The sequence below is a fragment of the Natator depressus genome, chromosome 7, assembly GCF_965152275.1.
Source record: "Natator depressus isolate rNatDep1 chromosome 7, rNatDep2.hap1, whole genome shotgun sequence".
Taxonomy (NCBI): Eukaryota; Metazoa; Chordata; order Testudines; family Cheloniidae; genus Natator; species Natator depressus.
This window is the reverse complement of record NC_134240.1, coordinates 50,952,577-50,979,670: the sequence shown is the minus strand read 5'-3', so window position 1 is coordinate 50,979,670 and position 27,094 is coordinate 50,952,577. Positions and strand designations below refer to the sequence as shown.

At 53.7% G+C, this 27,094-nt stretch overlaps 2 protein-coding genes across 5 annotated transcripts in view; one reads left to right on the top strand and one right to left on the bottom strand.

Annotated features, from left to right (window-relative positions):
• Window positions 1–27,094, top strand: part of RNF123 (ring finger protein 123) — a 159,734-nt gene that overhangs the window by 103,846 nt on the left and 28,794 nt on the right. The window lies entirely within an intron of this gene.
• AMIGO3 (adhesion molecule with Ig like domain 3) lies at window positions 22,596–26,667 on the bottom strand. The gene is given in 3 exon segments (XM_074959875.1): window positions 22,596–25,109; window positions 25,111–25,216; window positions 25,218–26,667. Coding segments are annotated over 3 exon segments (1,518 nt in total). The 5' UTR covers window positions 25,712–26,667; the 3' UTR covers window positions 22,596–24,191.

Below are 27,094 nucleotides of genomic sequence, written 5' to 3'. Positions count from 1 at the left end.
CCCTGTGCAGAGGCCTCCAGAGAGGTGACAGTAAGATTACTGCCTGGTGGCATGTTGTGCCAGCACTGGGTGCATGTAGATTGAGCTCACCTGGGCAGGCGGGGGCCTGGCACTTGCCTTGCCTCGCATCAGCCACGGGTCCTGGCATGGCCCCTTCTCTCCAGTCCCCATCCTGGCCAGCATTGCTGCGAGGCAGGGCCAGCTCTCCCAGGGGTGTTCTGGGTGGAAGAGGGTTTGTATTGGCTGTGTGTGAGGTAGGCAGGGGCTGGAGGGATACCTGGGAGCTATGGAAATCCCAGACGTAGCTGGAAGCAGCTCCCAGTGTCCTGCTCCTGCCCCGTGTCAGGAAGGGAAGGGGTCGAATCCTTGCTGTCCTTGTGTCCCTGTGGTATAAGGAAATGACACAAATGCCTGTAGTCCAGTGCAGCAGCCTGTGAGCAAAGGGGCCTCTAAACTAGGTGCCCCCTGAAATCACCATGCATGGAGCTTACTGTGGGGAAGGTGCTGGCAAATCCATGAGTGATTTCACTGGCCAGGTGGTTGAGTGTCGTCAGCCACAGTTGTTGCCCCATGCCCTAGCACACTGCTGTGCTCACGGCCATATCCATGAGGCCAGCAGCATGGACAAGCCCTGTCCAGGGAAGGGGAGCAGCGTGGTCCTGGCAGGCAGGACACCCTCTCCCACTTCTTGTCTCAGAATGCCCAGGGGCCATGGTACAGGGTGAATGCATGTCCTGCAGGTTCTGGGTGTGTGTGTGCTTCCTGCCAAGAGCTCAGCCCATGTCCAGGTGAGGTAGCTAAGATCCACTTGCATTTGTCTGTAAATGCACGTGCATTCTCCCCGAACACCTTCTGCCTCCCGCTCTGCCTCGTCCCCTGCTGGGAGCCTCTGGTCCCCATCCTGCGCATCCCGCTTTCCCTCTGTGCATGTGGAACAGGTTAGTCCCAGGCTTTGCAGAGAGCGGAGCCCCATCTGGCTGGGCCACTCAGCCCTGCAGCCAGACTTGCTCTGATCCTTCTTTCAAGGACTCAGAGATGTACACAAATGCATCTAATTATATCCTATATCCCGCGGTCCCTGCAGCAGTCACACAGCCCTGAGCATGACTGTGCCAAGTGTTCAGCACAAGGTCACTAATTGGTGGCCTTTTCTGCTTTGCAAATGCGAACAGGCTTCGCTCTCCCACAGACTTCACAGAACTGCTTGTTGTTGCTGGCAGCTCTGTCCTTGGAAAGGGCTCGGCACTGGAGTGAGCTCCGGGATCACCTCCCTGCCCCGGCCTCTGCAGCTCCTGCCCCTGCTCAGGTTGCTGGACCTGACAGCCAGAGGGAGGGGCAAAGGCTTTCGTTTGTGCCTGCAATCAGACCCATGCTAACTCTGGGAGGGCAGCATGAAGAGCGTGGTATTAGGGGTAAGCAGGGGCCCAGCGGGGCCTCTAGAAGGGGACACATGAGATCCCAGCTCGAGTCTCGACAGCCGGCAAGGCTATGGGCTGCCACTTGATAAAATCCATCTCTGTCCTTATGTGAAACAAGCAGTTCTGACGTGGAAATCAGCAAGGCTCCCAAGCTGTGGAACCTCGGCAGGCCCCTTCTCGGACCCCCTCTTTCTCCTCCTCGCTGGTTGTCAGAAAGAAAGGGGAGCAGCAATCCTGGCCATGGACACTGCTAATGCTTGAAGGGCAGGCATCAGATTCCAAGCAGTGAGGCAAGCACCCCCCCCCCCCCCCCAGCCCCCGAACAGTGCACATCTGAGTTAAACCTCATCGTTGGAGCAGGAGTGTCTAGATGCCCTTGGGGGCAGTGACCAGCAGATCAGACAGGAGATTGCCATGCGGCAGGGCAGTGAGCAAAACGCAGTGACTGTAATCCACCCCCCGAGGTGTCCTTGCATAGAGGCAGCAGCTCTCTGCCGTAAGACTGACCGCATACCTGGAACGCTGTGTTCATTCTCCTCTGTGCCCCAGAAGGAGGGAGCGAGTTGAGGGCAGAACAGACAAACCTGCTCCATTAGCTATGGCACAGTGCTCCTCAGCCAGCTGGTAGGGGGCAGGGGTTGTCTCTGCAGGGGTGGGGAGTTGGGCTAGCAAGGTGCAATCAGGGAAATCCCCAAAGGGGTATTGGTTACAGAAGGGGCTGTCTACCAGTGGGAACCATGAGGGGAGTGCAGTGGGGTGGCTAAACTTGGAGATGGCCCAGTTCTTTGTTAGTCAAGTCCGGAGGAACCGAAACAATCCACGGGAACGGGCAGCCCAGTGGCAAACTATACTCAGTGTGCTGAATGCAAAGTAACATATACTGGAGGGGATTATTCCCAGCAAGCCTGACTTAACTGTCAGCTCGGGGATGGGAGCTGGGTGCCATTAGAGACAGTGCCATGGAGACCTCTGCTCAATGGGCAGCTGTGGTCAGAAGAGCAAGGTGTGTTCTCTGCCACATTCCTTATGCAGCTGAACATTCTAATTCTGGTGTGGCCTCATCTGGATCCTGTACAGCACTGGGCACCCTGTCTCTGAAAGGATAGCGCAGAATTAGAGGGGCCCAGAGAAGGGCAATGGGAAAGACCCAGGGCCTGGAGAAACTCTCCTATGAGGAGCAGTTGAGAAGATGGGGATTGTTATCTTAGAGAGGAGACATGATAGTCTATCAAATACTGACTAGTCTGAGGGACATCCAGAACATCTCTTGTCCATGGCAGCTAGTGTGTGAACAAGGGGACATTCAAGTCAGTTCAATTCAATTCAAAGCCTGATCAAAGGAAACACTTGTTCACACAATGTGTAACTGACTTGTGGAACTCTCTGCCACTGGAAGTTGTTGAGGCCAAGAACTTGGAAAGGTTCGGTAGAGAATTAGACATTGATACAGGTAAGCAACTGTATACAATATCCAGAACTGTCATAGTGAGCGCTAATGAGAGTAATGGAAGGGAGGTAACCCTCCTGTAGCAGGGTTTAAGTAGTCCTCAGCTATTAGAGATCCGGATGAGACTGTCTTTGGAGTAGATTGTTCCCAGTCTGCTGCTGTGGGTTCTTACACCTGCCTCTGAAGCAGCTGGGGTTGGTCACTGTTGCAGACAGGAGATTGGGCTGCATGGACCTCAGCTCTGATCCCATCTGGCAATTCCTGTGCTCCTGAAAATATCAAGGAAAGTTCCTTGCATTGTGGCTTGTTTAGTCAGGAAAACATCTCCCCCAGGGGGTGGGATTGGAGCCCTGTTGCTTGGGGCATTTATGGCTAGGCTACTCCTGGCCAGGCCCAGAGGGACCTTATAGTTCTCTTCCATCGCTGTGTGATTTTGTTTGCCTGTTGTTTGATCCATAAAACCCTGCGCTCTCCTGTCTGCGGGGGAGATTCCTGGGCTGGCACTCTCCTGTTTCAGAGCTCAGGTGGTTGCAGCCCGGGCTGGAATGCTCGATGGGCCGCTGTTGCACTCTGGCTCATGTGTTGGCTCCTCTTGGAGTACAGGGGCCTGGACCTCGCTCCCATGACTGAATTGCCCTGAGCTGGGGGTGGTGCAGTGGCCAAGTGAGAGGAGAGTTCAGAAGATGCCTGACAGGAGGGTTCCCGGAGCCAGACAGACTCAGCTGGTGTCTGAGTGTAGCATCAGAGAGCAGTCCAGTTACCCCAGCAACACATTGCCATGGGGCAGGAGGCGACAAGGCATCTCATTACAGACCTTTGGTGGGGCGAGCCCCCTGGAGCCAAGAGAGGAGCATTTCTCAGGCGGAGCTGATGAGAGGACTTGCACTGCACGTCGTCCTATTTCAGGGCTGGACAGAATGGGCTCGAGAGAAGCATTGCAGTATTTAATACCTCTGGTTATGCCCATGTTAATTGTGGTGAGTCACAGCTCTCCTATCACACCCTGTCCTACTGCTCATTATACAGCCCTCATTGGGTGGTTGTTACCGCATGACTTCCCAATGCTTCCCGGAGGGGGAAGGCAGAAAGGGATGGATCTAACTACTGGTGTTCTAATGTGGGGAGCATTCTCTGCAAAGAGAACTGGGGGTTTGTTTGGCGTGGGGCACGAGTCCCAGTGCTTCACCCCTCTGCTTTGGCTGGGCAGGCCACATTTAGCACTTTGGAGACCTGGATTCCAGTTTGATTGAAATCACTAGGGAAGCTGAGTTTGGCCCCATGTAATCCTTCCTGGATGTCAAGTTCAGCACCAGTATTTTGCTGCTCGGCGGAATAGAAGAGTAGTGGGGGGCTAAAAGTTGGATTGAGGGGCACTGGCAGCTGTGTTGGGGGAAGCCCAGGCTAGGATAGCAGAGACTACAGAGCCAGGCTGGGATTTGTAAGTAGAGCTGTGGGGAGCCCTGCTCTGTGCGCCCCTGCCTTGGACTTGGTTCTAGTTATTGTTGATCTGTTTTCACTATCGCAGACATGTACTAATGAGAACAATTGAGAAGCAGAGCTGGCTGCAGCAGGGCCACGGAGAAGGGATTAAATGTAATCCCTCCTGGAGCAGCTTTAGGGAAGGGCCCCACCACACCTGACTGCCCTGCCAGCTCGGACCCTCTCCCATAGTGGGACAGCAGAGGGAATGGGCCACAGGCTGGTGCTTTGTTTCCTTTCCCTCCGTGGCAGCCTGGCAAGGGATGGGGCTGGAGGCAGGGAGCTGGCACCAAGGGGCAGAGATCAGGGACTCTAGTGATCGCAATGAGTCCCTGAACCCGGGTCTCCAACAGCTGCCTGTGCTGGTGGGAAGCCATTCCCTGGTGTCCAGCAGGGGCCAGTGCACCACCTGGGATAGACCATATGACTTCTGTTGCCTGGCCCAAAGGAGTCCTGCTCCGCCCAGCTGGAGGGGTGGCTGCTCCATGTGGAGTGAGACTGTTGCAAACCAGTGCAGCAGGGAATCTCTGCAATGCTGAGTGCCAGCAGCGTCTGTGCCTGTCGTGCAGTAGTGGGCTAGCTGACCCGCACCCTCCCCTTAACTCTGAATCAAGGGCTGAGAAGCTGAGTGCCCTGGCATGTATCTGTGTCTCCAGCATGGCTTCCGGTGCCAGGCCCTGTGCCCTTCCCCACGCTAGGCAGAGCTGCTTCCAGGATCTGGAATAGGCCTGGCTGGCATGACAGCAGTTGCCATTCGCACATGTTGATAGCTCCTGCTTTTCCTCCAGCTGGCACAGGGCAGCTGGGTGTTGTGCTTCAGGGCCCCCACCCTGGGCAACACCATCTCCTGCTGTTCCCACCTTGGCGTGCTGCTGGCTGCCATGAGTCTGTCCCAGAGCTCAGACTCAGTGCCATGGGCAGCATGGTGCAGAGCTGGGGTGCTGGGCAGCAATGGCATGGGGAGAGGCATGGGCAAGGGTACCATGGGCTGATTTGGAGCCAGGTCCTAGACCAGGGGTTGGCAACCTTTCAGAAGTGGTGTGCCGAGTCTTCGTTTATTCACTTTTTAATTTAAGGTTTCGCGTGCCAGTAATACATTTTAACGTGTTTTAGAAGGTGTCTCGCTATAAGTCTATATATTATATAACTAAACTATTGTCGTATGTAAAGTAAACAAGGTTTTCAAAATGTTTAAGAAGCTTCATTTAAAATTAAATTAAAATGGTGATCTTACGCTGCCGGCCCACTCAGCCCGCTGCCAGCCTGGGGTTCCGTTCACCTAGGCCGGCAGCAGGCTGAGCGGGACCTGCGGCTGGGACCCTGGCTGGCAAGGGGCTGGCAGCCAGAACCCCGGGCCGGCAGAGGGCTGAGCGGGGCCAGCGGACGGGACCCCATACTGGCATCAGGCTGAGCGGGGCCAGCGGCCGGGGCCAGCGGCCGGGACCCCAGACTAGCAGTGGGCTGCATGGCTCAGCCCGTTGCCACTCAGCCCACTGCCAGCCACACAGAGTGGGTACCTACCTTCTCCCTAGTTCTAGCCCATTCTCTTCCTCTCTCCCTGCACTGAGCTGAGGGTGGGAGTGCACTGAGCACAGGGCTGGGGGTGAAGGAGCAGGTTGGGGTGTAGGGCCTGGCCAAGAGCTAGAATGAGGGAGGGGGTTTGGGTTGGTGCAGGAGGTTTGGGTGTGGAGTGCTTACCTGGGCAGCTCCCATTTGGTGCAAGGGGTGCAGGTGGGAATGTGGGGGTGTGTGCAGGAGCTCCCGTTTAGTGCTCAGGGTGAGGGTGGGAATGTGGGGGGTGGAAGAGTCAGGACATGGGGTGTGGGGGGGCTGAGTATGTGTGTGGGGGGCTGGAGTCAGGGCAGAGGCCTGGGGGCATGTGAGGGGGGTGCAGGAGTCAGGGCATGGGGTGTGGGGGACTGGGTATGTGTGAGGGGGGCTGGAGTCAGGGCTGGGTGTATGTGAGGGGGGTGCAGGGGTCAGGGCAGAGGGCTGGGAGTGTGTGTGTGGGGGGGTGCAGGGGTCAGGGCAGAGGGCTGGGGGTATGGGCTAGGGTCGTGGGGGTGCTCCCAGCCCCCTGCCCAGAGTGGTTCACGGCAGGGGGATGGAGGGGATATGCCCTGATTCCACCACCCCCCCGCCCCCCCCCTGTCCCCACCTCTTCTCTGCCTCCTCCCTGGAGCAGCAAGCGCCCTGCGGCTCAGCTTCTCCCCCTCCCTCGCAAGGGCCATCAGCAGATCAGTGGCAAGGGAGGGAGAGGAGGAGGGGCAGGAACCCAGCATGCTGGGGGAAGAGGCGGGGGAGGGGGAGCTTGCCTGCCCTGCAGCAGCAGCCCTGGACCAAGCTTCTTCACCCTCCCCCCACGGGGGGCGGAGAAGAGCGGGCCAGGGTGGGCAGGATTTTTAATGGCACGCTGCTACCTGCCGGGGTCCCGGACGCTGGCCCTGCTCTGAGTGGGGCCGACAGCTGGGACCTGGCAGGCAGCCGTGTGCCATTAAAAATTGGCTTGCATGCCGTCTTTGGCATGTGTGCAATAGGTTGCCGACCCCTGTATTAGACACATATGGATTTGCAGTGTGGGGGCCAGGAGGCAGAACAGCCCCAAGTGTTGGTCCAAGCTGCTGAAACTGTGGCAGTCTCATGTCTGTGTGTGTCTGCTGAGTAACTGAGCCGATATTCTACTGAGCAGCCCTTGGAGTGAGCTGAGAGGAATAGCACTGGCAGGAGGTACAGCTTGTGTAGTGACACTGGCAGGAGCCAGCACAGGGCCAGGAGAGCCTCCTTCTCAGTGCTGTGTGGGTCACCACAAGCTGCCCAGACACCTGGCCATGGGTGCTTGCACCTCCACCCCCTCCTTCCTTCCCCCTGCAACTGGGCTGCCCAGAGACCGTGGGTCTGGGCGCTCACCCCACCTGCAGGCAGCCTGGGGTCGCTGGTTTTCTCATTCCCCTGGACTCTTGTTCCTGACTCTGGCTGGATTTCTGGCACCTATGGGATGGGACACAAGTTATACTATGTCCCTTACGCAAGTTCCCTGAGAAATAGAGCAGTGCCCCTAGGGGTGTCTCTGGGCATGGAGGTGCCATCCCAGCATGGAGATGGGCTGGGGGTACCTGCCTGGCAGCTCTGCCATGGGAATCCTGGAAGGGGGGTGAACAGGTCCCCTTGCCCCTCCAGGTGGCAGGGCTGTTGGTGCGCCCAGCACTGGCCCCAGCTGGGGGTCTCTGTGGCACAGCATTTCAGGGGACTTGGGCGGTGCAGCAGATCACTCAGTGCCCCCTGCAGGACTTAGCCAGACACGCTGCTTGCTGGGCTGCCTGCAGCATCTTGCCCTGCCCAGGAGGTGGATTGCAGAGGCGACTCCACAGCTGCACCCTAGCTCCCTGGCCTTTGCTTGCACCAGTCTGGGGTTTCTGTGCACAGCAAGGGAAACCAAACCATCCAGACAGAGAAGACTTTGGTTTTACCCCACTGGCTAACCACAAGTCACACAAGCAATTCCCTTAGACACTCCAGTTTCCCAGTATCACCACCAGAGCCACTCATTATGAAAACCAGTACCCCAGTAAAAGAAAAAAAAAGGTTCTCTCGATCCCAAAAGACCAAGCCCCAGACCCAGGTCAATATACAAATCAGATCTTACCCACAAATCACGCTGTTGCCAATCCTTTAGAATCTAAAATCTAAAGGTTTATTCATAAAAGGAAAGAAATATAGATGAGAGCTAGAATTGGTTAAATGGAATCAATTACATACAATAATGGCAAAGTTCTTGGTTCAGGCTTGCAGCAATGATAGAATAAACTGCAGGTTCAAATCAAGTCTCTGGAGTACATCCACAGTTCAAAGCTTCAGTGTAGCAAAGTCCCTCCAGAGGTAAGAAGCAGGATTGAAGACAAGATGGAGGAGCTGCAGCAGCTTTTTATATTCTCTTGCCATATGGTCTCTGCTTTTTGTTCCAAAGACAAGCTGTCCATCACATGGCCTGGAAAAACCTCAAGAGTTCTGTCCATAGGCATGTCCCTGTACACCTTGCTGAGTCACAAAGTGTATCTGCCTTCTCTCAATGGGTCAGTTGTATAGCTGATGGTCCTTAATGGGCCATCAAGCAGGCTAGGCAGAGCTGATACCAACTGGTCTGGGGTGTCACTCAGAAGCATAGCACAAGTTTGAAATACAGACAGTATAGAGCCAATACTTATAACAAATACAAAAATACAAAAATGAAACATGCATACAGATAGCATAATCATAACCAGCAAACCATTACCTTGTCTTAGACACCTTATTTGACCCCCTTTATACAAGATTTGGTGCCACTACAGGACCTTGGTTGCAACAATGTTCTATACGGTCCCAGTTCAAGTCAGTAACGTCACACGGCTCTATTTGGATCCAGGCTAGGGAGACTCCCTATATACCAGCCTCAGACTGTGAGCAACACCCCTCTGAGCATGAGCTCCAGAGTAGAGGCCAAAACACTTAATCTTAAGAAACCCTCTCCCAAGAGTAGGGGACATGAATATAAGCATAAGGACAGGTCCCTGTCCAGATCTGCTTCTAAGAGAAAGCATCCCTCCCCATCACGATCAGATTCAGGTGAGTCCTCATTTGAGGGTCCTAAGGAATTAGGCCCACACAAATCTTCTGTCCAAGGTGTGAAGGAAGAAGGATCCAATGGTATCAGTCCTGGTTTCGTCCCACAGATCAAAAGATTGATACCGTCTGGTCTGGAGCGCCATACTGGACCTCACTCTGTGTGGGATCCTCTTAGCACCAGATCACTGGACACCCCAGATCTGATAGTCCCCTCCCTAGGGCTCCCCAAATACCATAAGGGACTGAAGCCTTTATCTCACAGGATATTTTTGCTCTGCCCTATCCACAGTCTCCTCTTCTATGTGGCTCAGTTGTACTTAGAGACATCTCTACCCTCAAAAACACCACATCAAAGAAAAGAGTCTTCCCCTTCTACGTCTACAAGCTGGAGCCTTCTCCCACTGCTACAGATGGCACTGCTGGTAGAGCAGGACCCTACCTTTTCATTGTGCAAATCCAGTGCTCCAGATGAGCCTCCCCGTGAGGGAAATGAGCCCAGACAGAACCCATAGGAGGGACACAGGAGGCTGGGGGGTGTCAGCTTCCTCACTGGATATGGTAATAGCTCCATCCTCCCCTTGCCTCTCCGACAATCACAGGCAGTACCAGGAGCTGTTACAGAGGGCAGCAAGCAAGCTTTAGATATATCTGGAAGAGGTCCAGGATACACAGCATAGTCTATTGAACATCCTTCAGCCCTCTGGCCTTACTAGGGTGGTCCTCCCAGTGAATGAGACCATTTTGGAACCCACCAGGTCTGTGTGGCACATCCCTGCCTCCTGTGTCCCTACCCCAAAGAGGACTGAAAAATGATATTTCATGGCAGCTAAAGGGGCAGAGATTTATTTACAGTGGCCAACTCCTGAGTATTGCAGGCAGCTACAGGGAGGTCCAGAGCACAGCCCCCCAAGACTACCCCAACTGACAAGGGTGCTAAATATCTTGACCTCTTGGGAGGAAAATATTTTCATCAGCTACTCTCCAATTCAGTGTTGCTAACTACCAGGTATTAACAAAGTATGACTTTGTAAATTATTCTAAATTTCTGGAATTCAGAGACAAACTTCCTTAGGAAGACAGGGCTCAGTTCCAAGCCCTCATTGATGAAGGCAGATTGGTGGCTAAGACATCACTCCAAGAGGCAGTGGAGAGCCATCACCACAGCTGTAGTCATGAGGCATGAATTGTGGCTGCATTTTTGGGGGTTCCCCGGGAAGGTTCAGCATACCATTCAGGACCTTCCCTTTGACAAGTCTAACCTCTTCAATGAGAGGTCGGTAGGCTCTCTTAAGGACTCAGACAATCCTCTGCTTCCTAGGTATTTACACCTCATCCCCGAAGAGAAGACACCACAAGCAAACTTACAGGCCCAGACTTTCCCCCACAGACCTTTCAGCACTAGTGCCCTTATGAGTCACCATGCAAACAAAGAGTTCTGAGAGCCTAGTATATGGCTTCTTCCACCTCTACGGCCACTGCTCAGCCCCACCCGCTAGCTAAGGGTTTCTTTGGATGGAATGCTCAAGGACCGCACACCAGTATTGATGCCATGCCCAGTGTCCTGTCTCCAACTGAGGGTAGTAACAGAGCTTTAGGGGGAGTGAACAGAGCAAGGCAATTTTGGAGAGAGCCACCCCTGTGTTCTCTTTCTTGCTTCTGACAGACACTTATTTTCCCCTAAATAAGGGGTTACATCCCTGACCACCTTGGCTAATAGCCATTAATGGACCTATCCTCCCTGAATTTATCTAGATCTCTTTTGAACCCAGTCATACTTTTGGCTTTTACAACATTCCATAGCAATGAGTTCCACAGGTTAATTTGTGCATTGTGTGAAAAAGTACTTCCTCTTGTTTGTATTAAACTTGCTGCCTGTTCATTTAATTGGGTGACCTCTGGTTTTTAGTATTGTGGGAAAGGGTAAATAACACTTCTCTTTTTACTTTTTCCGCACCATTCTATCATATCACCCCTTAGTCATCTTCTTTCTAAGCTGAATAGCGCTAATCTTTTTAGTCTCTCCTTGTATGGAAGCTGTTCTGTTGCCCTTCTCTGAACCTTTTCCAGTTCTATTACATCTTTTTTGAGATGGGGCAACCAGAACATTATTCCAGGTGTGGGCGTGCCATGTTTTTATATAGTGGCTTTATGATATTTTCTGGTTTTCTATACTTTTCCTAATAGTTTCTAGCATTCTGTTAGCCTGTTTGACTGCTGCTGCACTTTGAGCTGAAGTTTTCAGAGAGCTATCCATGATGACTCCCAAGATCTTTCTTGAGTGGTAATAGCTAATTTAGAGCCCATCGTTATATATGTGTAGTTGGGATTATTTTTTCCAGTGTGCATTACTTTGCAATTATCAACACTGAATTTCATCTGCCATTTTCTTACCCAGTTTTGTGAGATCCCTTTGTAACTGTTCAGTCAGCTTGACTATCTTGAGTAATTTTGTACCATCTGCAAACTTTGGGACTTCACTGTTCACTCCCTTTTCCAGTTCACTAATGAATATGTTGAGCAGGACAGGTCCAGTATAGATACCTGGGGGACCCCACTGTTTACCTCTGTCCATTGCGAAAACTGACCATTTATTCCTACCCTTTGTTTCCTGTTTTTTAACCAGTTACTGATTGATGAGGGGACCTTCCCTGTTATCCCGTTATTGCTCAGTTTCCTTAAGTGACTTTGGTGAGGGTTTTTGTCAAAGGCTTTCTGAAGATGCACTATATCCACTGGATCACCCTTATTTGCATGCTTATTGACACACACAAAGAATTCTAATAGATTGATGAGGCATGATTTCCCTTTACAAAAGTCATGTTGACTCTTCCCCCAAAAAATCATGTTCATCTACATGTCTGATAATTCTGTTCTTTACTATCGTTTCTACCAATGTGCCAGGTACAGAAGTTAGGCTTACTGGCCTGTAATTGCCAGGATTGCCTCTGGAGTCTTTTTAAAAATCAGCATTACATTAGCTATCTTCCAGTAATTGGTTCAAGTGATAGGTTACATACCACAGTTAGTTCTGTAATTTCATATTTGAGTTCATTTAAAACTCTTGGGTGAATCCCATCTGGTCCTGGTGATTTATTACTGTTTAATTTATCAGTTTGTTCTAAAGCCTGTTCTAGTGACAGGGGTAGTACTTCAGATTTGTCTCCCAAAAAGAATAGTGCTGATGGGGTTATCTCTCCCACATCCTCCACAGTGACACCAAAGGCAAAGAATTTATTTAGCTTTTTTGCAATGGCCTTGTCTTCCTTGAGTGCTCCTTTAACACCTTTGTCATCTCGTGGTCCCACTGCCCTGTTTGGCAGGCTTCCTGCTTTTAGATAGATTCATAGACTACAAGGCCAGAACAGACAATTTGAGATCTAGTCTGACCTCCGGTATAACACAGGCCAGAGAACTGCCCCACAATATTCCTAGAGCAGATTTTTTTAAAAAAAATCCAATCTTGATTTAAAAATCACTGGTGATGGAGAATCCACCATGACCCTTGGTACGTTGTCCCAGTGGTTAATTGCTCTCCCTGTTAAAAATGCATGCCCTATTTCCAGTCTGAATTTGTCTAGCTTCAAGTTCGTCTGATGCACTTAAAAAAATTCTTACTGTTTTTGCGTCTTTAGCAAATTACTTCTCAGATTTTTTTTCTTGGCCTGCCTTCTTACATTTAACTTATCGGAGTTTGTGCTCCTTCCTATTTTCCTCACTAGGTTTTGAATTCCAAATTTTAAAGGTTGCCTTTTTACCTGGCCTCCATTACTAGGCTGTTTAGCCATGGTGGCATTCTTTTCGTCCTCTTAGTCTTTTAGTCTTTGCCTCTATTGTGGTGTTTTAAATAGTCCCATGCTACCTGTATAACCCTTATGACAACTCCTTTTAATTCCCATCCAACAAATGTCCTCGTTTTTATGTGGTTCCCCTTTTTAAATTTAAATGTTACCGTGTTTGAGTTTTCTGGTATTATCCCCTCTACAGGGATGTTAAATTTTAATTACATGTGGTCACTATTACTCGTGGGAGAGTTCAGCTATAGTTACCTCTTGGACCAGATCCTGTGTTCCATTTAGGACGAAATGAAGAATTGCCTCTCCCCTTGTGGGTTCCAGGACTAGTTGCTCCAAGAAGCAGTCATCGATGGTGTCTTGAAATTTTCTCTCTGCAAATAAAGTTTACCCAGTCAATATGAGGATAGTTGAAATCCCATATTGTTTCAATTTTTGCTTTTGTGACTTTCTTTCACATACAGTGCCACTCTCCCACCAGCACAACCTACTCTCATTCTTGTATATATCATACCTTGATATTACCATGTCCCATTGACTATCCTCATTCCACCAAGTTTCTGTGATGCCTGTTACATCAGTATCCTTATGTAATGCCAAGTACTGTAGTTCACCCATCTTAGTATTCAGACTTGTAGCATTTCTGTATAAGCACTTGTATATTTTGTCAATATTCAGTTGCTTGCCTTCATGTGTTATATTTAAATGGGACACTGTTTCATCTGGCTGTTCCTCACTAGCTCCTACCTGTACTTTACTACTTTTTTTCTACCCTCTTTACTAGGATATAGAATCCCTCCCCTTTAATAAATTAAATCACTAAGGGATGGCTCTGCCCAAACCATGATCTCCTCTACACCAGTAAGCTTTCCCCCAGCGCTTAGTTTAAAAAAATCCTCTACAACCTTTTAATTGTATATGCCAGCAGTTGAGTTTCTCTCACCTTCCCACCACAAACCCCCTTCCCCACCTCTTTGCAGGGACCACTCTCAACACCTTCATCAGGAGGTGGGATCTTCCTCTTTCAGAGATAGACGGAAGAGCAGGTGCCACCCCAACTCCTTCAAGGGAAGGAGTTCTACTCCCCATATTTGAGTTCCCCCAAAAATGGAGGATAGAGACCAGTTCTTGATCTATGCCACCTAAATGTCTTTATTCACAAATCAAAATTTTGCATGGCAACATTGGCATCTGTAATTCCCTCCTGCGGTTCGTGGCCCGCAACATGAAAGATCCTTACTTTCGTGTGGATTTTCACTAATCCCACAGAAGGTTTCTCAGATTCAAGGTAAGGCAAGAGCACTGCCAGTTCAGAGCACTCACATTTGGGCTGACAACAGCACTTAGGGTCTTTGCAAGAGTCTTCTCAATGGTGGCAGCCCAGATGAGATACAATGGCCGCACTGTTTTCGTGTATATGAACAATTGGCTACTAATGGGCAGCTCAAGCCAGGCGGCCTGGCTGGCTACCCTGTTCTTGCTCCACCTTCTGGGATCACTGGGGATCTGTGTAAACAAAGAAATTCTCACTTTGACTATAGATTTCATGGGAGCGACCCTAGAGACATCCTCAGGAGAAGCCTACCTGCCTATAGACAGAGTTCAGGCTGTGAACAGTCTGATAAACCAAGTCACCCTCTTATCTCTTGCCACAATCAGGATCTGCCTTTCCCTACTAGGCTGCATGGTGACATGTACATGTGTGACATCGTTCGTCAGACTCCACCTTTGTTGCCTGTGGGCCTGGCTTCAGTCTGTTTACACACTGGACAAGGACAACATGAATGACAGGGTAACAGTCCCACCAAAAGTCAGAGCCTCTCTCATATGGTGGATGAAACCAGATGAGCTGTGAGAAGGAGTTCCTTTTCTTCCACCCACCCACAACACAACCATAATTACAGATTCATCCCTTATAGGATGGGGAGCCCACCTGGATAATCATAGTGCACAAGGCACATCTCAGAATAGGCTGTGGAGTAAAAGCCCCATTGCCCAGACCCCTAAAACTAGCCTGGCCCCAGCCTGAGGTAATGTGCTGTGGGTGCCAGGCCTGCCAGGGCTCTGCAAATGGGCTAGCTGGCTGCCAGGAACTGGGCTGCTCCCTTGGTGTTGGGGTGACTGCTCTAGCCTGGCTGTAGTCCCTGGTGGTGCTGAGGTTACCGACTCGTGGGAGAGTGGCAAGTGCTCTCTAAATGCCAGTCAGGGGTAGTCTCCCTCCAGCAACCCAACTGCCTTTGCTTTGGTGGTGTGTAGCAAGAGCAGTAAGTGCTTGGTGAAGATCAGGACCCACATGGCTCAGCCAAAGGCCCTGTCGAGCCGGGGAAATGAGTGGTGCCCAACACCTACTGACACTGGGAGTTGCATTAGCCCCAGTGCCTGTGTCCCACTCTCTGCTCCTCTGTGCTGTGCTGGCATCCTACTAACTGAGTGGGTGCAGAGCCACTTGGCCAGCTGAGCTGTGCAGGACTCAGAGGAGGTGGCTCAGGGCCTCTCTCTCCCAACCTGGGACAAGTGAGTGGCAGGAGCAGGTATCCAGGCTGTGTTGGCGGTTTGCTGGCAAGTGCAGGCCTGGCAGAATTTTGCATGGACTCAGGGCAAGTTTGATACCCTGCACTGCTGTACACACCCTGGCTGTGGTGTCTGCCCAAGGACAGGCAGAATGGGGCACAGCCCTTTGTGTCATGGATCCAGCCCACACAGCAGCAGTAGCTTAGCGGGCGTGTGTGCTTTCCCTGAGCATGGTCAGGGGTGGCAGCTCCCAATGTACCATAGTGACCTAGCAGCTAGGACCCGAAATGCCAAGCATTCCAGGCAGGGCCCTGATCAGGTGGCTCCTTCTCAGGGCACGGCCCTGCATCCCACCAGGCCAGGCTCCCTGAGACAGGCGCGAGAGAGTTTGGGTCCCACTGGAATCCTGCAGGGATGCAAGCCTCCTTACACTGAGGGCAGCGCCTGGTCAGAGGGTTAAAGGTGATGCACCCAGCAGTAATGCAAGGGGCCTGTGATGGGGGAGGCTGGCCTGAAGGGGTATGCGTGATTGAAATAGCCTTGGTCTCCTTGTTTCTTCCATGGCTGGCCCGGCCCTGCTCTGCCCAGCCAGCTGGGGGTGGGGGCAGACAGTGAAATCTCATTACTTGAGAGAGGGAGGGATTCTTGTTTGGGCTCTTCTCACCCATTTAACTCCACTGCTTGGGAGGGAGTGGTCTCCTCGCATAGGCTCCGGGGGCTCCCACCTCAGTTCTCTGCTCCTCCAAAGAGACGTCCAGCAGCAGTGGGGAGACCAGAGCACAGGGAAAGCACAAACTGGAGCAAAGCCTTGTTGGGCAGGAGACAGGGTGAGTCCTCTCCACCCCACAGAACTGCAAAGCACCCCTCTTCCCCCTCCCCCCCCCGACAGAACAGTCAGGACTAAGACATGCCGTCTGGGTACTGTGCTGGGAGTAGCGGGAGGGCATCTGCTGTGGGACCCTGGCTCCCCTAGTCTCCTCTCCTGGCTGCCCTGGCCAATCCTCTCACCCCTCGTGCTGGACCCAGGTGGGCACCGTGTCTCACTGACGTAGAGTAAGAGCCTTTCTGCCAGGACTTGGCTCTCAATACTGGGCTGTGCTGGCCATTGTACTGAGCACGGCAGCAGGGACCAGCGTGAGCTCGGCCCCTGCCTTGGTCCATGGCGCTGGAGACAGCTCCTTCTGGACCATGCCCTGCCTCAGGGCTGCCCTCGGCTCCTCCCAGAGCATTCGTCCCCTGGCTGCATGTGGTCCTGTGCCATCGTTCTCTGGCTGCCCATCTCGTGCCCTGGGATTGTTTCCAGGAGGGGATGGAGACTGAGGCGAGCCTGCGCCCCGGTGCCCTGGGAACGACTTAGCCCCGGCCTTAGACCCTTCTGTGTGATGATGCACGGGCACGCAGCTGGCTTCCCTCAAGCCAAGCTCTCAGGGTGTCTGGCCCTGCTCAGAGCAGAGCTTCCCACACTTGGTCATGGCATGGCCCATCTCTTAGATGAGGGCCCAGTGCGGGGTCCATGAATAATAGCTCGTTGCAGGGAGGTAGCTAATGTGGTACAGCTGTGAGCAAGGGGCAGCTGACCCCAGCATACATGTACCCCTCATGTTGCTGCTCCCTTCTTGCAGCCTGGCTTCCTGCCGTATGCTGTGCCCATCCCCTAGCTGCCCACTGCCTTCCCATGAGAAAACAGAGGATCTGTCTACACCTGATTGGGGCTCAGGCTGCAGGGCTGTAAAACGGTGGTGTAGATGTGCGGGCTTAGGCTGGAGCCTGGGCTCTGGGACCCCGCTGGGGGAGGGTCCCATAGCCTGGGCTCCAGCCCAAGTCTGAATGTCTACACTGCAGTTTTATAGCCCTGCAGCCTGAGTCAGCTGGCACAGGCCAGCCACAGCTACTGTGTCAACAGACCCAGAGCGACCATAAAATGAGTCGGTGGTCAGAGTGAGGCCTGGCTGCATCCCGGGTCTCCCTGTGTCTGCTGTGGTTGGAGGTGCGGGAGCTCCTGAGCCATGCCGTGCTGTCTGGTGCATGGGTGTTCTCAGTGTCGATGGGAGGTGCCGAGTTTAGAAACCAGTGGGGAAGGAATCCTAGCAGAGATTCCCCCCACACACATACCCCTCTTCTGGAGTCTGGTTGCTGCCGTTGGTCTGTGACCTTCCCTGGAGCAAACAGGATGGCTGTGGGGGGACGGCGCTAGGTTCAGTTCCTGGCTCTGCCATGGAGTCACTGCAGTTAGCCAAGTCTCTGCTTCAGTGTCTCCATCCGTTCCATTGGGCTGCTGGGGTGAGGCCGAATGGACTGTTGGGGCAGTGGCTGAGCGCTGTGCAAGATGCTTCCCAACGTCAGTAACCGGCTGATTCCTGCGCAAAGCTCCACGAAGGTCCATAGAATCATAGAATATCAGGGTTGGAAGGGACCTCAGGAGGACATCTAGTCCAACCCCCTGCTCAAAGCAGGACCAATCCCCGACTAAATCATCCCAGCCAGGGCTTTGTCAAGCCTGACCTTAAAAACTTCTAGGGAAGGAGATTCCACCACCTCCCTAGGTAACGCATTCCAGTGTTTCACCACCCTCCTAGTGAAAAAGTTTTTCCTAATATCCAACCTAAATCTCCCCACTGCAACTTGAGACAACTACTCCTTGTTCCGTCATTTGCTACTACTGAGAACAGTCTAGATCCATCCTCTTTGGAACCCCCTTTCAGGTAGTTGAAAGCAGCTATCAAATCCCCCCTCATTCTTCTCTTCTGAAGACTACACATCCCCAGTTCCCTCAGCCTCTCCTCATAAGTCATGTGTTCCAGTCCCCTAATCATTTTTGTTGCCCTCCGCTGGACTCTCCAATTTTTCCACATCCTTCTTGTAGTGTGGGGCCCAAAACTGGACACAGTACTCCAGATGAGGCCTCACCAATGTCGAATAGAGGGGAACGATTACATCCCTCAATCTGCTGGCAATGCCCCTACTTACACATCCCAAAATCCATTGGCCTTCTTGGCAACAAGGGCACACTGTTGACTCATATCCAGCTTCTCGTCCACTGTAACCCCTAGGTCCTTTTCTGCAGAACTGCTGCCTAGCCATTTGGTCCCTAGTCTGTAGCAGTGCATGGGATTCTTCCTTCCTAAGTGCAGGACTCTGCACTTGTCCTTGTTGAACCTCATCAGATTTCTTTTGGCCCAATCCTCCAATTTGTCTAGGTCCCTCTGTATCCTATCCCTACCCTCCAGCGTATCTACCTCTCCTCCCAGTTTAGTGTCATCTGCAAACTTGCTGAGGGTGCAATCCACACCATCCTCCAGATCATTTATGAAGATATTGAACAAAACCGGCCCCAGGACCGACCCTTGGGGCACTCAACTTGATACCGGCTGCCAACTAGACATGGAGCCATTGATCACTACCCGTTGAGCCCGACAATCTAGCCAACTTTCTATCCACCTTATAGTCCATTCATCCAGCCCATACTTCTTTAACTTGCTGGCAAGAATACTGTGGGAGACAGTGTCAAAAGCTTTGCTAAAGTCAAGGAACAACAGGTCCACCGCTTTCCCTTCATCCACAGAGCCAGTTATCTCGTCATAGAAGGCAATTAGATTAGTCAGGCATGACTTGCCCTTGGTGAATCCATGCTGACTGTTCCTGATCACTTTCCTCTCCTCTAAGTGCTTCAGAATTGATTCCTTGAGGACCTGCTTCATGATTTTTCCAGGGACTGAGGTGAGGCTGACTGGCCTGTAGTTCCCAGGATCCTCCTCCTTCCCTTTTTTAAGGATGGGCACTACATTAGCCTTTTTCCAGTCATCTGGGACCTCCCCCGATCGCCATGCGTTTTCAAAGATAATGGCGAATGGCTCTGCAATCACATCTGCCAACTCCTTTAGTACTCTCGGATGCAACGCATCCGGCCCCATGGACTTGTGCTCGTCCAGCTTTTCTAAATAGTCCCGAACCACTTCTTTCTCCACAGAGGGCTGGTCACCTCCTCCCCACGCTGTGTTGCCCAGTGCAGTAGTCTGGGAGCTGACTGCAATAGTCTGGTTTGCAGGTGTGAACCCAGCCCTGCTGTCTACACCCCTCCAGGCCCCTGCAGCATCCCCTGCCAGACACTCAGAGCAGGAGTTATGTCTGGGCACCTCAAATGCACGGGGGTGGAAAGGCTTCCTGGGTGCTGGGGTCAGTGAAAATCCCCTCCGCCAAAAATGAGAGCCCCAGGGACAGCACAACCTCTGCGCTCCCTGCCCACGTGCTGCAGCTGGGACTGCCCCTTTCCCCAGCTTTGGCTAGAGTGGAGGTGAGGCCCCCTAGCTCTCCTGAGGATTTGTGCTGTGTGCCCACGTTTGACCATTGCCCCTGCTGTGCGTGCTGGCACTGAGAGCCGCTGGCACCGTGGCTGTCTTTCATGCAGTGTCCATGTGTGCACATCTCCGGCCAGCTGTGTGTGCTGGGATGAGCCTGTCAGCCAGCAGCAGCAGAGCGCTAATGAGACCAGACAGGGCCCTTGGGTGCGGGAAGCAGGCGTTCAGGCGTGTGTAGCTTGTCATGTCCTGGACACAGCTCCCAGAAGGCGTCTGGGGTCCAGAGCAGGACAGGGCGTTTCACACCCAGCAAGGGACGAGGCTTGTTGACATGGCAGGCTGTGAATGTGAACTCCGGAGTGAGTCCCCTGGGGACACGCTTCCCCAGCATGAGGGGGCTGTGCTCCGGTTAGCATGCCACTTGGGAAGCACCATAGACAGGCAGGACTTGGGGATAGGGGTGGCCTGCCCTTGGTGGAGGGGTGGCAGCCAGGTGCCAGAGCACTCTGCAGCTGGTAGAAGCTGGAGTGTAACTGGCCCTGTGGCCCACAAGCTGTGGTGGGTGGGGCATGGGGAGCCAGCACACTGTGGGGCCTGCTCAAGTGTGTCAGCCCCAAGGCCGTGCATGCGTGGGTACGGGGCAAGGGAGTTGTGCGTTGTGGAAGGATGGGGGCATGGGGTGTTGGGGGGAGGGATGGGGCAGGGAGCATAGGGTGATGTTGAAGAGGGATTGGGTGCTGGGGGTGTTGGGGGTGTTGTGGAGGGATAGGGGCACAGGGTGATATTGAAGGGGGGTGAGGGGTATTGGGGAGTCGTAGGCTTGGGGTGTTAGAGAGGGATGGGGTGCTAGGAGTGTTGAGGGAGGGAAGGGGTGCTGGGGATGTTGGGGTGTTGTGGAGTGATGGGGCAGGGGGCACAGGGTGGAGTTGGTGTGGGGGGTTGGGGTATTGTGGGGGAATATGGGGGGAGTGGGGGACTCAGGGTGGTGTTGGAGGATGGCGGGATGGATGGGGCAGGGGGCTCAGGTTAGTGTTGAAGGGGGATGGCGGTGTTGAAGGGGGATGGCGGTATTGTGGGAGGATGGCGTGAGGGGCATTGTGGGAGATGGGGCGGGGGCTCCGGGTGGTGTTGAAGGGCGTTGGGGGTATTGTGGAGGGATGGGGTGGGGGGCGTTGGGGCAAGGGGCTCAGTGATGTTGTGGGGGGATTGGGGCATTGAGGAGAGTCAAGTGGTTGGATTGTGTTTGTTGCTCCCTGGGGGGGTGGGAGCACTGCTCTCCTGGGGCTGGAGCTGGGGGGCATTCCCAGGCCCCTGCTCCCCTCACAGGAGGCCTCTGCTCCTCAGCCCCCTCAGCAGGGAGGCCTTGGTGCCAGGGACAGAAGGGTCCAGGTGGGGAGTTCCCAGCTCCCAGGATGTGCTGAGACAGGTTTGGTGTTGGCTTCCCGCCCCCCCAAGAGCTGCCGCTACTTCCCATCAGCAGGGCTCTGGGGGATATAGACACCCCTGCTGCCCCCTGCTCCTGGGGAGAGATCCATCCAGCTGGCCTTGCTTCCTCAGCACTGTCCTCTGGGCCCTCCACAGCCTCCTTGGGTCCTGAATCCCAGCAGGGGCTGTGAACCAGGACACAGGCTTGGGCTGCCCTAATGGGCCTCTGGCACAGCCCCTCTGCCCTGGCAGGTTCCCTAGGTTCTGGGATGTAGGAGCTCCTCTCCTGCAGAGGTGGAGGGTGTTTGAGAACTGGGGTTGGCAGCTCAGAGGCTGTATCCCCACTCCCAGATGAAGGGGGCTGCAGTGTGTACTTCCGCCCCTTACCCCCTATATGCTTCTGCCTCAGGGACTCTCCCAGCTCTGCAGAGAGTGGCTGACTCCACTCACTGCGAATCCAGGCCCTCGCGGAGCTGGACTGAGATCCCGGAGCCACTGAGCCCCAGCCCAACTGCTGTGCGGCTGCCCAGCACCTGCCGGCAAGGGTGGGGTGTGAGTGGTGCAGAGCTGCCTGAGTTCTGGGTGCTTGTGTTCAATGGGGGGGGGGGGGGGCTGTTAGAAACTGCCAGCCTGGGGGCTGTATGTGAGGGATCCCTCTCCCCCACCATGCACATGACCCAGAGCTCTCCCCCGCCCCATGCCACCCCACCCCCAGTGGCTGTCCTGCTCCTGCCTGCCTGCAGAGTTCAGAGCCAGATCCCATGGCTAGCGAGGGAGCAGAGTTGTGAGCCAGCACTGTGTGTGGGGCTTTCTGGGACAGTGGGAGCTCCCAGCCACAGCTCCATTAGCTTCTCCCCAGGGCCAGGCTGGCCCTCACTGGGTTACTCTGCGGGATGTGCTGCTGCTTCTCTCAGCTGGGTGGCTGGGCATATGCTGGGCAGGCCAGCACTGGCTCCTGCGCCTGCAGCCCCACGCTACCTGCATCCAACACAGGCTTGGTTCACGTCCTGTTAGCTGTGTAAGCCTGTGGCACCTCTGCATGGGCATTTAATGCAGCTCACTGCATGCCTGGGTGTGCCATCAAAGTCCATGGAGAGACAGGCTGCTGGAGCCTGCTGTGGAGAAGGCTGTTCCTGCTCTGCATAACTCTCCATGCAACCTCCTAGGACTGGCCAGTGCAGCAGTGTTCCCATTCACCTGGTGCCCCTGCTCCTGCTTGCTCTGCAGAGCCATGCTCTGTTAACCTGGCTGGCACCTGTCTGTGTGCTGCTTGTGCAGCAGGCTCCCTTTGAACAGCTCTGGCATTGCCCACTGACACCCTTGCCGCTTGGAGGCAAACCTAAATCTCGTCTGATGGCAGCACCTAGCCAGATGTTGAGGCTGCTGTCAAGGAGCGATGTCCTGGCCCCCTGTGCAGGGGCAGAAGGAATGCCAGTCCCCTCTGTTAGGACAGGACTTGGGCAGTGGTTCTGGGTGGAGAGGTCTGTCCTGCTGACAGATACCAGGGGTGGTGGGGACAGGCTGAGGTGGACTCCATTCCAGGCCCCATACAAGGGCAAAGAGACTCTTGGACCGAGTTGAATTAAAAAAAATAGGCATTTTTTTATTCCAGTGTAACTAGAGAATTTATGGTGCAAGAAAGTGAGAGATGGTTTTAGTCCCAATCCTGGATATACTGTTGGGTTGTTACCTAAACAGCCTAGCAGCAGGTCTGCCCTGCTCAAGGAGAGAGCACCCAGGGAGGAGATGGTGTGTCTAGGAACTGCTCCTTCTCTGTTACAGGGGGAGCACGGAGCAGTGCAGGGTTGGGTCATTAGTATCACACTATGCACAATCATGGTCTATTACATTCCTGAACTCAACTACTTACAGCTGCTTGTGTGTAGCAGAGGAGGGGAGTAATTGCATTGTTTACTTTGCTGAATGGCTTTGTCTAGTGAAGATCGGAGTGAAATTCCCATCCTCATTAGGACCACACACAAACTAGGCAGCACTTACCTAAATCTAGGGCCAGCTGGTTGAAGGAGCTGGCAGTGGGTTAGTTGTACGTAGTAGGCAGCATCAGCCTGTGCCAGGAGAATGTCCTCCTTACCCCTGTGCTCTGGGGGATGGAGCATGCTACTCTCCTTCTTTAGGCCTATAGGGCATATAGCCCGTACTGGCTTGTTTGCTGCTGCTACTGTCCTGAGCTAGCAGAATTCTAGTGTAGTAATGCAGGTGCCCCAGTGCTATTGGAGACTACAGGCTGGAGGGGAGCTCTCAGAAGAAAGAAGCCCAGTACACTGGGCTGGCCATGTGGCTTTGTAATTAAAGCAAACAACTCTCTAAGCTAGGTCAAGCAAAAGTCTAGCTGACAGTCTCCAGCACTTACGGTGCTCTCCGCACATGCCCAGAGGGCAAGTGGTCAAGTCAGGCTCAGCCTTGCCCAGGATAGTGCTGAACCCTGCAGTGCACTATTCAAGGAAGTCCAGGGCTGGCTGGAAGTGGAGGGCTCAGCCATGCATGTTTCCCTGTGCCCAGTGTTGGACACATGAATGGGGGGGAGCGGGAGAGGGAGGAGGCAGAAGGATCGCCCAGTCTTGTGCCATTGCTAGGGTGTTCTAGAAAGACAGATCTGTAAGGATGTTAATTAGCCAATGTGCATCATCCTGAAGGTCAAAGCTACAGTCCTAGCCAGACTGGCTGCTCAGGAGAGCTAGGAGCTACCCAATGGGCTTCTCTTGAATCAGCCACTGGACAGCACTTGGAGGAAATTGTCCCTGTTCCATTGCCAACAATCTAAAGTGAGGAGAACCTTCTGCTATACCATATTGTCTGGGTGGTGCAGAACAGGATGCAGTCACTTGTGATCCTTCAAAGAGCATTTGATCTCATAAAAGCTAGCTTTGTTTTTGGGTGACCTGCCTGCCTTTAACCACAACGAAGAGGAGAGGTTGAGGCCATCAGACTGCAGTCTTGGGGGCTATTCTGATCTTCTCTCCCTCCTGGGTTGTTTTACAATGTGACAGTGGAGCCTGGAAGTAGCTGGAGCCTGATAAGGATGCATCATAATCCTCCCTCCAGGAGTAACAAATATAAGAAAACGCAGCTCTTCTGCATGGCAGATTGCATCTCCGCATGGTGCCCCTTTCTCCCTCCCCAGCAGTGACTGCTAGCAACCCCACACACACCAATTTTGTCTCCTGGGAGACTGCCCCCCATTTCTGGTCCCCAGCCCGCCTACTTCCTAGGACATGATGGAAGTATCTGAGAAGATGGAACTAATAGATTCTGAGTCTGACTTGAGCTGCAGGAGCTTGGGATTCTTGGTGTCTTCCTCGCTGGCAGCCAGCCTGATCTTACCATTGTGCGCTTCCTTGATGGGCTAAAGGAACACCACGTGCTTGCTGGTGCTGATCTTCCGGCTGGGCCCAGCTGGGGCTGGGGGGGTGGTGCTCAGGATGGACGATTGAGCGCTGCATTCCTGGGGAGGGCTAGGAGCAACGGCTTTCTTGCAGCACTGGAAGCAGTAGCACTGAGTGAGGTACAGGTACATGAGGACTAGCACGAGGCTCACTATGCACCCGAGGAGGGTTGTGAGGCCGGTACTGAAGGACTCCCCATCCAGCATGGGGTAATGGATGGTCACGTTGACCTCGTGTGTCTTGTTGAGCTGGTGGTGCTTGCCGATAGCCATGCACACATACACCCCAGAGTGCCATGGCTTGGCTGCGATGATCTTCAGGCTCCCGTTGTGGTAAACTTCAAGTGTGCGATTGCCATTGCCAGGGTGCATGGTGGGCTCGTGTTGGGGTGAGATCCACATGTAGGTGACAGATGCGTCAGGCATGCTCGTGTTGCAGTTGATTAGCAGAGTCCCTCCTACGAGCACTGTGGCATGCATGTCTGCGGCGCCAGGGGAGCCCTGGCTCAGGGAGCAGTTCTCAAAGATCTTGTTGAACTTGAGGAACCTGACTAAGGATCGTGTCATGTTGTCAAACGCCATACACGTGTGTTCCTCTAGGAAATCCTGCACCGAGCTGAGGTGCCGCTGCTGCCACTGCTTGAACATCTGATAGAGTGAGCAGTCACACCGCACTGGATTGTTGTGGAGATACAAGCCATTTCTGATGTACACAGGCAAGGCTGTGACCTCCACAATGGGGCATTCTGCTCAGGTTATTGGTGGAGAGGTCCAGGGTCATCAGGTTAGGGTGGCTAAGCCCCTGCATGGAGCTGAAGGGGAATTGGGTTAGGTTATTCCAACTTAGGCAAGCTGCTTAGCCTGAGGAAGGCTTGTTCATCTACCTGTACAATCCAGTTGTTGTAGAGCAGGAGCTCCTCTAGGTGCACCAGTGCTTCGAAGTAGTGCTTCTCAATGGCATGCAGGTAATTGGAGGACATGTCCAGGTGTCTCAGGTCTGTGGCATTGTGGAACGCCTGTGGCAAGAGGTCTGTGATGCGATTGTGATTGATGTGGAGGGCCTGGAGGCGTGGTAGGGCTGCCAGCCAATGGTTGTGAAGCTGGAAGAGGACATTGTGGCTGAGATCAGAGGTGGTAGCTGTGGGAGGCAGTGCAACTGGCACCTGCTGGAGACCTTGCTTGGCACAGCTCAGAAGGTCCGAGGTGCATATGCAAACATGGGGGCATCTGTGGGGGATGGCTGACGTGTTTAAGAAGTTGCCTTGAACACACAGCTCTAGGATCACTAGCAGCTTTCCCAGGCATTTCCAGAGAGTGTGGGCCAATGCCTGTGTGTTCATCATGTGGCCGTAGGGTCCTGCTGAGCACCCAGCAGCATGGAGAGGTGCTATGCCAGGTTAAGTCTGGCCTGAGCAAAGGCTTGCCAGGCAGCGTTAGAGTGAGCACGCTGCAGCATCAGCTCGCCAGGGAGTACTGCTCAGCAAGGAGAGCTATTGATGGGGTGTTCTTGATCACCAGGCAATTCTTTGATAGTCCAGGACACACAGGCAGGAGATGAGTCCCAAGGAAGGGTCCAAGGTTTAAAAAGAATTAAAGAAAAACAGCCTAGCTCCGTCCTGCTTCACTGGGGCTTCGGGCAGCCTCCCATGGGTCCTGGCAGAGGGGCAGATGCAGGCCAGGGACTGGCTTCAGAGCTGCTTGCACCTCCTGAGAACATCAGAGTCCCTGTCTCTGAGCTGGGGTCCCTGGAGCCCAAAGTTTCCATGAGTCCGTGCTCGCCTCCTGGCTGAGCCCTCTGGCACGCCCCAGCCAGGAGCCCAGCTGCGGAGCAACCGAGCAGTGAGCGGGAGCTGGGTTGTGGCCTGCAGAGCCCTTCCCGGAGTCCTGGCGGAGTCACGCCCACCCACTGCTGGGGCCGCTATTTACCAGCAGCCAGCAAGCACGGGGGCGGAGCCTGGCTGGCAGGGGCAAGCCGATTGGTCCGCGTAGCAGGGGGTAGGGGTGGAGGAAGGAGGAAATTTCTGAATGGCGTGTTGTTCCCCCATCATACCACTAGTGGGCAGCACAGCCCTGCAAAGTCTGTTGCGAGCTGGCTCCGAAGCACTGGGCGATTGCAGCAGCTGCAGCGGGAGATTTTATTTCCAAAGGGAAGGGGCAGGGAGCAGAGCGGCGAGCTGCCTGGGGGAGTCTCCATTGCTGGTCCTGGCGCCCAGGCAATGCTTGGTGCTTGCTAATTCCCAGGGGCCACTGCTCCTTGCTGCGGGGTGCCCAGTGTGATTGACACTCCAAGAGGAAGGGACTTGCCCAAGGTCACAGCAGGTCAGTGGCAGAGTGAGGGACAGAATGGCACTGCTAGTCCAGTGCTCTGCTGTCACCCTGGGAGAGGATTCAATGTCCCCACCGGTTCACTTAGGGGGAAACTGAGGCACAGGGGTGAGGCATGACTTGCCCAAGATCTCTGTCTGCGGTGGACTCGGGACTAGACCCCAGCACTGTGCCTAGTCGTCTAGCACCAGATGTCTGTCGTGTGTGAAGCCCACATGCCAGACAAAGCTGGTGGGGAGGTTTCCAGTATGGTGCATGCAATCTAGCTCCGTGTGCCTTTGATGTGATGAGTGAGGTCTCTGGTGCTGCTTTGAAACAGTCCCCACTCTGCTGCCAGCAGCAGGGACTGCTGTCCTCTGGCAGACACGGCTCCTGACTGCAGGCCACTCTCTGTCGCATGC